This window comes from Podarcis raffonei, chromosome Z (assembly GCF_027172205.1).
Source record: "Podarcis raffonei isolate rPodRaf1 chromosome Z, rPodRaf1.pri, whole genome shotgun sequence".
In the NCBI taxonomy this organism is placed as follows: domain Eukaryota; kingdom Metazoa; phylum Chordata; class Lepidosauria; order Squamata; family Lacertidae; genus Podarcis; species Podarcis raffonei.
This window is the reverse complement of record NC_070621.1, coordinates 8,542,965-8,558,495: the sequence shown is the minus strand read 5'-3', so window position 1 is coordinate 8,558,495 and position 15,531 is coordinate 8,542,965. Positions and strand designations below refer to the sequence as shown.

At 44.0% G+C, this 15,531-nt stretch overlaps 1 protein-coding gene across 3 annotated transcripts in view; it reads right to left on the bottom strand.

Annotated features, from left to right (window-relative positions):
* Positions 1-15,531, bottom strand: part of TNC (tenascin C) — an 83,826-nt gene that overhangs the window by 48,668 nt on the left and 19,627 nt on the right. For all 3 annotated transcript variants that reach the window (XM_053373405.1, XM_053373403.1, XM_053373404.1), the window contains exons 2-3: positions 5,234-5,826; positions 828-2,420 (exon numbers count right to left, since the gene is read on the bottom strand). In XM_053373405.1, the coding sequence (XP_053229380.1) occupies positions 828-2,420; positions 5,234-5,696 (2,056 nt within the window). In that variant the 5' untranslated portion in view covers positions 5,697-5,826. The remainder of the gene's footprint in view (positions 1-827; positions 2,421-5,233; positions 5,827-15,531) is intronic.

Genomic DNA, 15,531 nt, shown 5'->3' with positions numbered 1-15,531 from the left:
ATTGCTTACAACATATTAAGTAAACCTACAAAAGATTATGTACCGGTGGTACTTGACACCCAGAAAAATTAGTGAAAATGTATTTAAAAGGGTCTAATTTATGCTGGAAGTGCCACGAAGTGGAGGGAACCCTGATCCATACGTGGTGGTCATGCAAATATGCTCATGTAAATTATCCACACAGAATTAAAAACAGATTCTCAAACTCACATTTCCCCAAATACCAGAGGCCTTTCTATTAGAGATAATAGGTGATGACATTACAAAAAAGGCACTCAATATTTTTTTGTATGCAACCACTGCAGCTAGAATAGTACATGCAAAAAAAAAAAAAAAAAAAAAAAAAAAGACAAGAAGAAGGGATACCCACAAAGGAAATTTGGCAGAACAAATGGATAGAATGCATAGAATTAGTAACCATGATGGCAAAACTAAGGAATAAGGATGAGTTAAAGATAAGAAAAGAGTGGAGGTGTTTTGGAGATTATCTTACAGGGTATAATATACAATTTAACCTACAAGTAGGAGTTAACATATGAGTAGCAGATAACATCAAAAAGGAAGTCTTGAAATGATAATGGGTAAAATGTGAGGATATGCAGCAGATCAAGATTTCCATAGTATGCCACAGAGAGATGGATTAGGAAGTCTTTGGAAAAGAAGTGATGAATACAGTACAATGTGTGCACAAAAGCTGTTAAAATTTCATAAATAAAAAACAAATAAATAAAAGATTGCTGAGAATGGTGATTCATCCATGTGGGCAACTGCCTTGCCTCCCACTGGGAGCCCATGCACATAATGGTAACTGTTTGGGTGGTACTTACCATCAGAACAGTCATCCCCTACATAACCTTCTTCACAGACACACTGTCCGTTGACACAGCGCCCAAGATCGTTGCAGTTGTTGGGGCAGGACTGCTCACTGCAATCTTGTCCCTGGTATCCCTCGTCGCATATGCACACTCCGTTGATGCAGTGCCCTTGATTGTTGCAGTCTTTGGGGCACTGCAGTTGGCTGCAGTCTACCCCGGTGAAGCCCTCTTCACAAACACACTGCCCGTTCATGCAACGGCCTCGGCCACTGCAGTTGTTCACACAGGCCAGTTCTCGGCAGTCATCCCCAACAAAGCCTTCATTGCAAACACACACACCATCGATGCAGCGCCCACGGTTGTTGCAGTCATTGGGGCAGGTCCTTTCAGCACAATCCTCCCCTGTGTAGCCCTCATCACACACACACTGGCCATTGATGCAGCGACCATGCCTGTTGCAGTCTTTTGGGCACCGCAGTTCACTGCAGTCCACCCCAGTGAAGGCGTCATCACACACACACTTGCCATTGACACAGCGTCCCCGGTCGTTGCAGTCATTGGGGCACTGCAGCTGCCCACAGTCCTCACCCACAAAGCCCTCGTTGCACACGCACTGCCCATTGATACACCTTCCATGGTTGTGGCAGTCATTAGGGCATTTCAAGTCTCCGCAGTCATCCCCCATAAACCTCTCATCACACTCACACTGCCCCTTGATGCAGCGGCCACGGTTGTTGCAGTCATTGGGGCACCGCAGTTCACTGCAGTCATCCCCCATGTACTGTTCATTGCACACACACTGGCCATTCACACAGCGACCATGGTTGTTGCAGTCACTGGGGCATCTCACTTCTCCACAGTCAAGGCCCAGGAAACCCGCATGGCACACACATTGTCCATTAATGCAACGGCCGCGTTTGTTGCAGTCTTTGGGGCACCTCCGGTCGGCGCAGTCATCCCCCATGAACCCTTCATAGCATACACATGAACCCTTGTCACAACGACCATTCCCATGGCAGTTGCTGGGACAAGTCATTTCCCCACAATCTTCTCCAGTGAACCCAGCGTCGCAATAGCAGGTCCCATTAACGCAACGGCCACGGTCGTAGCAGTCGTTGGGGCAAATAAGCTCACTGCAATCTTCTCCAGTGTAACCTTCGTCACACTCACACTCCTCCTCCACACAGCGCCCACGGTTATTGCAGTTATTGAGGCACAGGGATTGGCTGCAGTCTGTCCCACTGAAGCCTTCTGTACAGATGCACTGCCCATTGACGCATTTCCCATTCTCACTGCATGGCACCAAGCAAACTTCCTGGCTACAGTCCTCCCCGGCGTAGCCATCAAAACACACACACTTGCCATCAACACATTTGCCTTGGTCATTGCAGTCCCCAGGACATGTCAGTTGCCCACAGTCCTCCCCTGTGAAGCCTTCATCACAAATGCACTTGCCATTGACACATTGCCCTCTGTTGTTGCAATTCTGGGGGCATTCTGGTTCAGAGCAGTTGGGGCCCTTCCAACCAGGTTCACAGATGCAGCCACAGACATCATTACTGTAGTTTCCCCGTCCACTGCAGTAGGGAGTAGCATCAATGTGACCTGTGCCAGTGAAACAAGGAAGCAGGCCATCATAAAAAAAATACAGCAATGGCTAACAAAGAAGCACCAGAAAACATTATGGATTAGAAGTTTCCCTCCGTTGACATAAACACATGAGAAGAGCCCTGCCGGATCAGGCCAAGGGCCCATCTAGTCCAGCATCCTGTTATCACAGTGGTTGCCTGGATGCTTATTGGAATCCCACTAGCAGGACCTGAGCACAACAGCCCATTCCCCAACTTGTGATTCCCAAGAACTGGTACTCAGAGGCACACTGCTACTCTTTCCAACTCCTGGTTTAAGTCAGAAATTTTCAAAAAAATCAAACTTGGGGGAAAACCAACCAATCACCTGTACTGGCATCCTTTCAGCTTCTGACAATACTTACGTAGGTGTTCCCTTGTTCTCTTGACTTGAGGCTCCTGTTTTAACTGCTTTAATGGGATTGTTTTGTTACATGTTTTGGTGATGCAAGTTTATGTTGTTTTGATGTTTTATTCTCCAACTAAATTATATCTGGAACAGACTCACTGAAATTAGTCATGACAATTAATTTCAGAGAGTCTTCCCTGAGCTATGTCTCTGTCTGCTGAAGCAAAAGTCTCTTGGGCTGGTGGACAACTGAGTGTTAGCCGTGGGCAAGCTGAAATTCATCGCACGACAGAGTGCCAAATATGTTGTGCAGCAAAGTTACTACAAACCTGCTTGTGCATTTTCTTGTGCAACAGCATTCACAAACAGAACACGCATGCCACTAAATGCCTTTAACATAGAATTTACCAGTACATTTAATACACACAATGTGCTGTGCATTGTGGATGTTTTTATATTTGTGTAGCTGTTTTTGTAACCCACTTACATACTTATCTTGGCATTAAGCAAATAATGAGAATGAGAAGTTGGTTCACTGACTTTTCTGCCTTCCTTGGCATTCTTGATTCATAAACCTGCACTGATAAAATATGGTGGGGAGGAATCTCAATAACTGCAAATGTATGTGTGAATGAGGGATTGTTTTCGTGTGGCCTTTTCGAGCCTGTTCAGAGCTCACTGGATGAAGGGTACATGGGGAATGCTTTTCCAGGGCTGACAACAGGGGCATGTATTGCCATGCTCCTGCTAAGGCCCGTCCTCTAGAATCATAGAATCATAGAATCATAGAGTTGGAAGAGACCACAAGGGCCATCGAGTCCAACCCCCTGCCAAGCAGGAAACACCATCAGAGCACTCCTGACATATGGTTGTCAAGCCTCTGCTTAAAGACCTCCAAAGAAGGAGGTACCTATGTAGTACCTAGTAGGTACCTAGTAGGGTACCTATGTACCTAGTAGGGTACCTATGGCCAATCCCAATTGCTTCCTAACTGTGATGCACCACCTCTTTGCATATAGTCTATCACCTACCCAGGGGTGAGAAACTCAGGCTACAGAGCCATACGCAACCCTCCATGCCTCTTTTTTTGGCCTTCAAAAGGACTCTCTCCAGATCATAGACCCTCCCATAGGCTGCATCCAGCCTGAATACATTTGGGTGGCTAGAATGCTTCTTTGATAATGCTTCTTGCTTGCCTGGATGGGGGATGGAGAATTGTGATGTGTGTATACAGACTTCTCACTTTTGCATGGCCGGAATGCAACTTATTGCACAAAAGTGAGATAGAATCCCTAGCTACCCACCATCTATTCACAACACACTCACCATTCCAAACAGGGAAAAGTACCAGCCACACTGGGGTTTATTTTGTGACTGCTAATAGAATTTAATATTGATTCCCCTTTAAATGTTGAGTGTTTTATGCATTTTGTGTTCTGAATGTGTAAGTAGGCTCTTTGAAGAAATATTTGGGAATGTGAGGTATACATTATTAAACAGAATGAACAAATAAAACAACTGCACCCTGTACCTGTTATCCATCATGGGCCTTTCTCGACTACAACTTCCTTTCCTGATTTATTTATTTTGGTCCACCTAATAGACTGAAAGCCTTTTAGGACAGCAGACATATGAGGAATCAGCAGTTTACTGTGCAGCATTTCTGAATTCCACAACAATAACACCTGTTGTTATGGCTTGGTGGTAGAACATCTGCTCTGCATGCACTAGAGCCTCTGGTCCAGAATTCGGCAGCTATTCTGGTTACTGGGAGTGGCAGTTTAGACCATATAACACCAGTCCTGCAAGACCTACATTGGCTCCCAGTATGTTTCTGAACACAATTCAAAGTGTTGGTGCTGACCTTTAAAGCCCTAAATGGCCTCGGCCCAGTATACCTGAAGAAGCATCTCCACCCCCATTGTTCAGCCCGGACACTGAGGTCCTCCTCCAAGGGTCTTCTAATGGTTCCCTCACTGCAAGAAGTGAGCTTACAGGGAACCAGGCAGTGGGCCTTCTCAGTGGTGGCACCCACGCTGTGGAACACCCTCCCATCAGATGTCAAGGAAATAAACAACCATCTGGCTTTTAGAAGACATATGAAGGAAGTTTTTCATGTCTGATGTTTTATTGTGCTTTTAATTCTGTTGGGAGCCACCCAGAGTGGCTGGCGAAACCCAGCCAGATGGGTGGGGTATAAATAAATTATTATTATTATTATTATTATTATTATTATTCCCAGCATCTCCTGGTAGGACAGGAAGAGCCCTCTGCTTGAAACTTTGGAGAGCTGTTGCCAGTCAGTGTAGACAATGCTGGACTAGATGGACCAGTGGTCTGACTCAGCTTAAGGCAGCTTCCTTTGTTCCTAACTCAGCACCCCAGTCATTACATTGTTGAAGGGCCACAGCTCAGTAGTTGGAGCATCTGCTTTGCCATACCTATTGCTGGTTGTCCACTGGGGCAGCACCCGGATCCACTGGTGCACTGGTCTCGCAGAGAGGACACCAGTCCCTCCAGTTCCTCCAACCTACTTAGGAGATCCTTGATATCAGGGGCTGCTGCACAGCCACAAGCCCGCCGTGGGATGTTTATCCTGTGTGTGAAGACAATCTGGTTCTCCTCATTCAATGTATGCTCCTGGTATTGCTTGTCCTGCTCAGTCTGAGTCTTGAGTTCTGAGTCGCCACTTGCTGAGTCCAAGTCCACAGAGCAGAGGTTGCCTGCGGGGACTTTAATATTGTAGACATGGTTAAAGACCACAGGCTGGTTGTCCTCCGGCAATGTGACATTGAGTCCAGCCTCCCTCTTCTGCCGAATAATTCTTTTGATGAGTCCACCATGAACGTGTTGATGGAATAAAGCGATGGTCACCAAGGCCAGTACCCAAACATGGAGGCCCATGTTGAGGTTCAGTTCCTTGGGAATTCTCTTATGGCTTCAAATCTCCTTTATGTTCACAATAGAAAGGAACAATGAGAAAAGCTCGTTTCGATGTGATTGTGCCGATCAGCTCTCCCTCCTATCAATGGTCCTGCAACAGTTAAAGTTACATGGAGCAAGTTACTTCTCTGTGAAACCAATATCATGACAGGGTGGTTGACCTCCAGGAAGAGGTCAGCAGTGAGTTCAGAAGCGATCAGTTTGCAACTGAATAAGACCTTCAAAACTGTGGTGAAACAGAGTGGCAGATGCAGACTCTAGGATATGCTGAGCCCAAACCATTTAAGTTGTTGTGGAGTCAACACCAGCACCTTGAACCAAATCTAGAAAGTGATATGGAATAGAGATGGGTGAACACCCCTTGGCTTGATCTAGAAGAAAATGTGTCCTTCTGAGCTTCCTTGATTGGTGGGGAAGGTCCTCATCATCTGGATGAGGCCTTTGTGTGGCTCGTGAAATATTAGCCTGCGGTGGGGAACCTTAGGTCTGGGGGCTAAATGCAGCCTTCAAGGTCTCTCTACCTGGCACTTTGGACTCTCCCTGAGCTACACCCACTCTCCCTAGGCCATGTCCATCACCAGTCCTTTTCCATGTCCTCCCTTGAGTGCTTTTGCTTGGCTGGAATGAGTCCATGGACTATTACAATGCCTCTTGCTTGACTGGATTATGTTTGTGTGTATATTTGGCACGGTTGGGATGTAGCCAACTGTACAGAAGGTAAAAGTTACATCTGTTGCCATACCCATTTTTGCATCTATTGTTGTTGCTCTTGTTATTATTCTACCACACTATTCAGTTCAAACAAACATTCAAATAAATAAAAAAGAAATAGAAATCCAGTACATAATATTGAAACCTCAAATGCAGTAAAGAATAAATACCATTCATTGGGAGCAGCAAAACAACTTCTCAGATCCATAATTGTATTCCTGAAGATGAGGGTAGCTTGAACCTCCCCACACTTTGCACTGTTAAGTTGGATGGCTTTGTTATTGCTTGCCCCCCTTGCATGCCCTCCAACATTTCTCCAACGAAACGAGGGACATCCCATTCCATATTGATAATTTTCCTATTCATACCCTATACATCTTATTGCATTGCCCTAGGCACTCTGGACAGCTTCCAACACATATAAAAACATAATAAAACAAGAAACATTTTTAAAAAAATATTCCCTAGACAGGGTTGTCTTCAGATGGCTCGGGGGTCAGACAATTCCATACCCTCCAACATTTCTCCAGTGAAAATCGGGAAATCCTAAGGCACTGGCTTCTGCCAATTACTTCTCGGTATCTCAGTTTACCTTTTCGTAATAAAACACAGAGCCCCTGGGGCACATCAGATTAATTCTGTTGAAACAAGAGAGGCAAGAGAGAGGCCACTGTGTGCCCATAATTACTTAAGTATGCTTAGAGAGATGTTAAACCAAGGAGGTGGGCTCATGATACCTCTAGCTCCATCAGTCAGGAAGACAGAATGTTGTTGTTGTTAATTTTAGGCCTGTGCACTGGTTTCAGTCAAAGTCCACATCCTGAACAAAACAGGGCCAATGGATGGGGATCCAGGCTTTGGCTGAGGCGAGCAAGTTCTAGACTGCCCAGGGTCAAGGATTCCAAAGTGGCCAGGGCTGTTAGGGTATGAAGCATCAGGTAGGAAGAAGATTTGGCTATTCATCTACGCATCTATTCCCAGATGATACACACAAGAGCACATTAATACTGAGCAGGATTGAACCCTAAGGTGATTCAAACCAGCAGGCTGCAGGTGTGTGATACGCCAGCATGATCATTTCAGGGAATGTGCTAGTGAAACATCACCCAGCAGGATGGACCCTCCTGTTCTGCAATGTGGTCAAGAGGAGGGGATGGACACACAGCACTTCCTTCCTTTGCCCCTCACAGCCATGTTTATAATTAGGATTTTAAAACCATCCCTACCACTGAGTTGATTTGGGGCCAGATCCAGGTTGGATATTCCCTGGGTCAGCCCAGCCTAGGTTGGGGGGAATTGGGGGGCCCATTGCATTGGTGGGGAGGCTGTGCATAGCTCTCCCTTTTTTACATTTCTCTAGGCAATTTACAGATATACCATAAAACAACTAAGCGTATTTCTAAGCACCTACAGAAAACAACAAAATGAACACCCAAGGCAGATACCTTTTCATCCAGCTGGAAAAGCTTGTCAAAACAAAAATGCCTTTAGTTGTTTCTGTAAAGTATGGATAGTGTATGCCTGTCATATCTCAACAGGAGTACTTTTCTGCCAGGATGCTGTTAGCATCAATGTATGGTGTGCATCATGCAGGAAAACCATAAGCAGTGGAGACTGGTTTATTGGGGCTAGTGGGGCATTGCCCCACCAACCTCAGCCTGTCCTTAGCACATCCCAGATCTCCTTGCCTTTCTACTTCCAACCATTGCAGGGAGTGACCCTGCCTGTCAGCTTCCTCCTCCTTTTTTGTAGAACCCAACAGAGAGAAGAAGGTGAACAAGAAAATAATTAGTTCACTCTACCTATGGCTTTGGCTCTGGCTGTGCCTGTCACTGACTCTGGTGGCACCTGCTGTTGGGATCCCAGCCTTCTGCACCACCGTCCTAATGAGGATCAGCCTCTATTGGTCAGAAGCTGTTTCTTATATTATTATTATTAGGACTTCTTATGAAATACTCTAAAAGAATCTAGATGCATGGGCTAGATAATCTAGAAGACTCAGGGTATTATCAGGTTGGGTCAAATGCAGTTACCTTGTGGAACCCACATTTTAGCAGCTTCCTTACAAGAATATCATGGGGGCGGTGTCCATAGCATTACTGAAATCAAGATGCACTATGTCCACAGAATTCCCCTGATCTACCAGAATTGTAACTCATGGAATTAGCTGTCAAAAGATGCAGCAATAGCCACCATGTAGCTTAAAACAAGGATGAGGAACCTGTGGCCCTGGACTACAACTCCCATCCACCCCAGCCAGTACAAACAATTGTCAGGGATGTTGAGATGAGCTGTTAGATGAGCTACTTGTTGAGACTCCCCCTGCCAAAAAAAACCAACACAATACACAGCCAAATATAGACACAATTGTTAATGAAATAGAATGCCCTGTGCATGGGTAAAACTTTTCATATACTCTCCATAGTATTAAATCATGTGGAACAGGGATGGGGAACTGGAGGTCTTCCAGATGCCATTGGGCTACAGCTCCCATCATCCCTGACCATTGGCCATGCTGTCTGGGGCTGATGGAGTTCAACAACACTGGGAAAGCGGCAGGTTTCTATATTCACTGATGTAGAAAATAGAAAACTCATTTATACCAAGGCAGGTCATTGATATCTGTCCGTGGACAAAAGCTGGCTTCCTCGGCCTGAAGCAAGATGAGCACTGCACCCCATAGTTGTCTTTGACTGGACTTAACCGTCCAAGGGTCATTTACCTTTTACCTATTCCCTTTTCTGCCTGAAGGTGGTTCTGTGGCTTGAGACCCCAACCTGAAGCCTTCAGCTAAGTCCTAAGGCTACCAGAGTTTGGATATAATCTGTAATAGTTTGGTTAGTTTTGTGGTGTTCAAGTTCCAAGTTCTGTAGTCCCTGAAAACCCCCAATAACCAGAGGCCATAGAACAGCCTTCCCTAAGCTGGTGTCCTCCAGATGTTTTGAACTACAACTCCCATTATTATTGGCCATACAGATTAGGGCCATTTGGAATTGGAGTTCTGAACATCTGGAGGGCATCAGGTTTGAAAAAAGCTGCCACAGAAGTGCCAATGTTCTTGTTCGGCAGCCTTCTCTAACTCAGGTCAATTTCTCTCTGCTTATATATTTCAAGCTGCCAGGCGCTTTGGTGTGGGAACTTGGAGGAACCGGTGAGGTCAACTCACTTGTGCATGCTCCAATGAGATGCAAGGGACCTCATTAGGGCAGATTAACAAAAATGAACAGTGGCAGTCAGAGGAGGCTTTCATGGGGAACAGCTTGAAATGGCTTGCCTTGCTTAAGGAAAATCTGCTAGTAGATCCAGTTGCTGCCAAAAGACTCTGGGCCACAGGCCATCTTTTGGCACTTGCTGGGGGGGAACCAGTGTGTCTTGAAAGGGTTTGGGTTTTTTAAAAGAAAAAGAAAAAGGAGAGAGGAGGCAGATTGAGTGGATTGCAGCTTTTGACACAGCAGGAGTGAGAAGACTTTTGATATGTCATTGCCATAGCTGCTCTTTCTTAATGGGTAAAAGACTCTCTGCCTTCGATGGTTCAACTGTATGGAGAAAGTGGAAAATAAATAAAAATAGGGATTTAAGGATTTTCCCTTGTTATTTTACTTTATTGCAGGGATGGGGAACATTTATCTCTCTGGATATTGCTGGAATTCAACTTCAGTCTCCCCAGATCATTGATGATGTTGGCTGTGGCTGATGGGAGCTATTCTTTGAAGGCATAGATTATCAGCAGCAGTGGGTATTTGGGACAAGCATCAAGAATATATATTCACATCCACTTCACAATGACAGGGATCTGGAATGTGAACTTTCATACTCAAGTATATGTGTACCCATGTGCTATTGAACTCCTGTCCTCTTTGTGGGCTTCTGAGAAGCATCTGGTTGGCCATTGTGAGAACAGAATGTGGGGCTGGATGAGTGTTTAATCTGAATCAGCAGGGCTTTTCTGATGTTCCTAGGATGTTCCAATCATCATCATAGTTGTTGTCATTTAATTCATTCATTGCTGCTTCTCTTTTTTCTTTTCTCTTTTTTCTTTTTAAAAGGTCTTAGAATGACTCATACAACAGAAGATCCATACCACACATTTCAAGCAAATAAAACATGAAGATCAATAATAGCAAACTAGAAGAGACTATCAGTCATAAGTAAATAGTCAAAAAGCCCTATCTGCTAATAATACTAGGTGGGACTGTGACCTGACAAAACAGAGCTCTTCTGATTTTCCTAACTGGGAAGAAACTGTGCCTGAAGGCATGCCAACAGTAACCTCTCTTGCTGCTCTTGCATTGTTATAGACAAAGGTGCTCTGTCATTACCTGACAAATTTATCTATGAGGGGAAGGGCAATAGCTCAGTGGCAGAGCACCTGTGCTGCATTCAGAAGGTCACATGGCATCTCCAGGTAGGGCTGGGAATAGGATCCCCTAATGAAATCCTTCCCTTCATGGATCACTATAGTTTAACATAGTTAAAGCTATGGTTTTCCCAGTAGTGATGTATGGAAGTGAGAGCTGGACCATAAAGAAAGCTGATTGCCGAAGAATTGATGCTTTTGAATTATGGTGCTGGAGGAGACTCTTGAGAGTCCCATGGACTGCAAGAAGATCAAACCTCTCCATTCTTAAGGAAATCAGCCCTGAGTGCTCACTGGAAGGACAGATCCTGAAGCTGAGGCTCCAATACTTTGGCCACCTCATGAGAAGACTCCCTGGAAAAGACCCTGATGTTGGGAAAGATGGAGGGCACAAGGAGAAGGGACGACAGAGGACGAGATGGTTGGACAGTGTTCTCGAAGCTACCAGCATGAGTTTGACCAAACTGTGGGAGGCAGTAGAAGACAGGAGTGCCTGGCGTGCTCTGGTCCATGGGGTCACGAAGAGTCAGACACGACTAAACGACTAAACAACAACAACAACAACAATGAAATCCTAGAAAGCCACTGCCAGTCAGTGTGGACAATATTGAGTTAGGTGGTCTAATGACCTGAACATAAGACAGCTTCATATATTTCTGCTATACATTATTTTATTTTATTTTATTTATACTTGAATTGGTGACTCTTCCATCACAAAAGAGAAAAAAAACCTGTGTGTGACAGGAACTTTGGCCAGTGTTGTTTGGGGATGGCTGTAAATGGATCCCTTTGTTTATAGCAGATGTAATGATGGGCAGGCATGGATAGAATTTCAAAAGGAACTCACAGCATGAAGCCATCACCAAGGGGAAAGATGATTCCCTTTCTCTCTAGCTAAACAAATGCAAAGGAACTTGATTTGCAATGGTAAAATAAGAGAAACCCAATCTCTCTAAGGGCGAATTCTAGACACTCTCAAGAAACAGGCATGGCTTACTGTTGTTGATCTTAATATATAATTATTTCATTTCATTTATTAATTGCTTCCCCTGAGCCATCCCAAAATGCTTTACAACATAACACAGACATATGTAAAATGGCTACTTCTATATAAACCTTTGAAACAATTGCAAATAGAAACATACACACACAGCACATACAACAACTGGGATAAAATATAACTATTTAGAACCAGTGTGGTGTAATGATTAGTGTCAGATTAGGACCTGGGAGACCAAGATTCAAATATGTAGGAATGGGTTTAGATACTAAGAGAGGATATATTGTTTACTTATTATTTATTCCTTGCTCACGTTAGTAAGATCAGCAGAGTATCATCCTTTGTAGCTTAAATTTGGAAACTAAGACAAGGTTGATTTGACATTCTAGGAACAACAATCCAGGATGATTTTAAGGCAGGCTGGATTTTCCTGGTATTACCTCTCCCTTCTCCGTCCCTCTTAAACAAGAACAATCACACAAACATTGTTTTGTGAAGAAATAAAAGTAGTATTTACTTACATAATCTAGGTATTGAAGCATCAGTTTACAGAAGCAAAATAAAGGCAGGTTTATAACTACTAGCTAAGTTACAAGAATACAAAAATGGTTTCTGAGCTGCAGAGCTCAGACATGCATATGTGGTCAACTTGGAAGCATGATGAAGAAAGATGAGGCTACCTAGGCAGGAAGGAACTATGTAGTGTTACAGCTTCCTACCAAGGCAGACAAAGGAAGTGATCTCAGAGAGTTCTTTCTAGCAAATTTTACAGGAAAGCTCTGTGAGCTTCAGCCCCTTCATGGGCTCATCTGGCAAAGCATGAATTGCTGGCCTGACTCCAATAATGTCCCATGAAATCCCCACTCATTTATGAAGCTCACTTGGTGACTTGCCCAGTCACTTGTCCCTCAGCCTAACCCACCTCACAGTGTTGTTCTGTGGATAGAACAAGAGCAGAGAACCATGTACACCATCTTGAGCTCTTTGGAGGAAAAGGTGGTATATAAACGTAGTAAGTAAAATAGAAAATAAATTAGAAGGCTTCTTGAAAGAAGGCCATCTTTAGAAGGTGCACAAAGGGCAAAAGAGAAGGTGCCTATCCAATATATAAGTGGAGGGAATTCTAAAGGTTAGGTGCTGCCACACTAAAGTCCTGGTTTCAATATTGTGAGAAAGGGACCTCCTGATAAGATGGTCTGTGGAAAACACCCTGTCCTGCAGAATGCTGTGATCAGTTGGGTGTTTAGAGGGGTATGTAGTAATATTTCATTCATATATACCAGGGATGGGGGAACCTATGGCTTTCCAAATGTTGGACTCCATCTCTCATCAACCCAAATCAGCAAGGCCAGTGGTTAAGGATGATGGGAGTTGGAGTCTATAAACTTCTGAAGGGTGATAGTATATATTAGGGATGGGGAACCAAATTGTAATCTCAGTTCTCTGAACACAGCCAAAATGCAAAAGGTGGAAGAAAGAGCAAACTTGGGGAATGCCAAAGTTTGGATAAATACCCCCCAAAATGGAGTGTGACTCTACATGGGGGAGCATCCCCAAATCTCAATAAGTTCAAAGTATTCTCAGTGGCTATCGAATTCTAAGTGACTGTTCAAAAGGGAGAGGAAGTCATGCCATCTTACTAGTAGAAGTTGGAGGCTTATTTATGTTTTCTTTCTTGCTTGCATGGCTAGAATATGTCAAACAGGAGGAAAGCAGACCTCAGCACATCTGCCATCTCTTGTTAATGGGATATCTGTAACAGGGATGTCTCAATGATTTGGCGCTAATTATATGCAATTAACAGGAGTTACAGGAGATTAAATACCGAGACATGAACACAGAATGACTAATTCTGAATTATGAATGCCAGTTGCTTATTCAGACAGAGCAAAATTGATTGTTTCATTTCCAGGAGTGAGTTATGAGGAGCGTGGAGATCCTTTTATTTAGGCAAGGCTTTTCCGTAAATCTGGCCAGCTAAATATAACCATTACATAATGCACTCCTTGGTGCTACTTATTCAAACATCTGACTCAAAGCAACTGTGTTTATAAAAAGTATCCAAAGTTTATCTGACATAACCCACAGCAGTCAATAGATTCATGGCTACAGTGGATGAGCTTCAGCTGTGAAAGGTTTCACTGCATGGTGTTTTTGGCTAAGACGGGTTGGCGTCAAACTTGTTAGCAAAGACCCAAAGCGCAGTCCATCATCCCTCAAGTTCTACTATGTAGTAGGGATAGGCACAGACTATAAATTTTTGTTCACCCTGAACTTGAAGCTTCAGAAAACTGCCCAACAATTTCCAAAGTGCTCCATAGGCTGCCTGATTTATTTCACTCTCATTTTATCGGAGTGGACTTTGCCCCATCCCACTGCTGTTTGAGGTCAGAAAAATGGCTATACCTTTCCTTCCTTTCGATAGAAATGGGTGAAATTTGCAGGCATACTAGCCCTTCCAGGGTGGGTAAAGCCTTGCCAATCACAGGCAAATAGCAGCTGCTCTATGTGAGTTTCTTGTGTTGCTAGGTTTTGAGATATGTAAACGCTTCTGTAAAATCTTCATGTAACTGTCTTTCAGGAATGCTCTTGTAGGTTAGAGTTGCTTGATGATTTTTTTCTTTTAATTAAGTTTTCTATTTTTGAAGTTTTATTGCAATTATCAACTACATTTTAAAAAATCTCATTGTACACCACTTAGAAACCATATGTATATTTTGGTGTCAGCTGAACTGATCCATACCACCAGGCTGCAGGTTCAATTTCTTTTTTTCTTTCACTGTAAATTAATGTGTTGAAACTGACACAAATCAGTGGCGTCCTATCCATTCCCTAAGTCTGAGTGGTAGAAACTATTGGTAGAAATTATACACAGAATTTCCCATTGGAAATATTGCCATTTGTGATCCCAATTCTCAGTAGGAAAACACTTGGAGAACCTACCCTGCCTTCAATGCCTTTCCCAGGCTTGAGGTAATTTTCTGGGGCCTTGGGACAGGGGGAAGAGAAGGCTTCATACACAATGAAGGCAGACATAGTTTGTTCACACAGGAAAGCAGCTCTGCATAAATTTTGTCAATACCCCTAAACCAGGCATGTCCAACTCCCAAGAGACTGTTATCTATTCCCAGTATAAAAAAACTGGCAGTGATCTACCCATTGACATTGGAGGGCGGAGGAGTGTGTGTGAGGTGGGTGGATTGCCCAGAGTTTTAAAGCTTCCCCCCATAACTTTTTGTACATGGTAAAGATCCCAAGATCTACCAGGATCAGCCAGGGATCTACTGGTAGATTGCGATCTACTGGTTGGACATCCCTGCCCTAAAGGAATCTGGAATAGACTCAGAAATGAAGAGCACCTTTTCAAATGAAGAAGGTGACAGTTTTGAGACAACTCTGTCTTAACCACAGGTGAAAATCATCTCTCCCCCCCCCAGAACAATGGGTTTATTTCTTCTGGGCAACCTTGTGGGGTGACATGTCAAAAGCATGTGGGTGTGACCAAAGGCAAAGTGGGTGGAGCAATTAACATAAATCTCACCTTTGTAGAGTAGGCTAGTTTCTACACACACACACACACACACACACACACACACACACACCTCTATCCGCCATCCTGATAACCAAGAGGTATTATCAGAGCTCAATGGCACATTCCCGTCAGGGATAAACATTCAAGGAGGGCATGAAGTAGGGCTGGTGAGGGATTTGGCCTGTGGACAATCCCA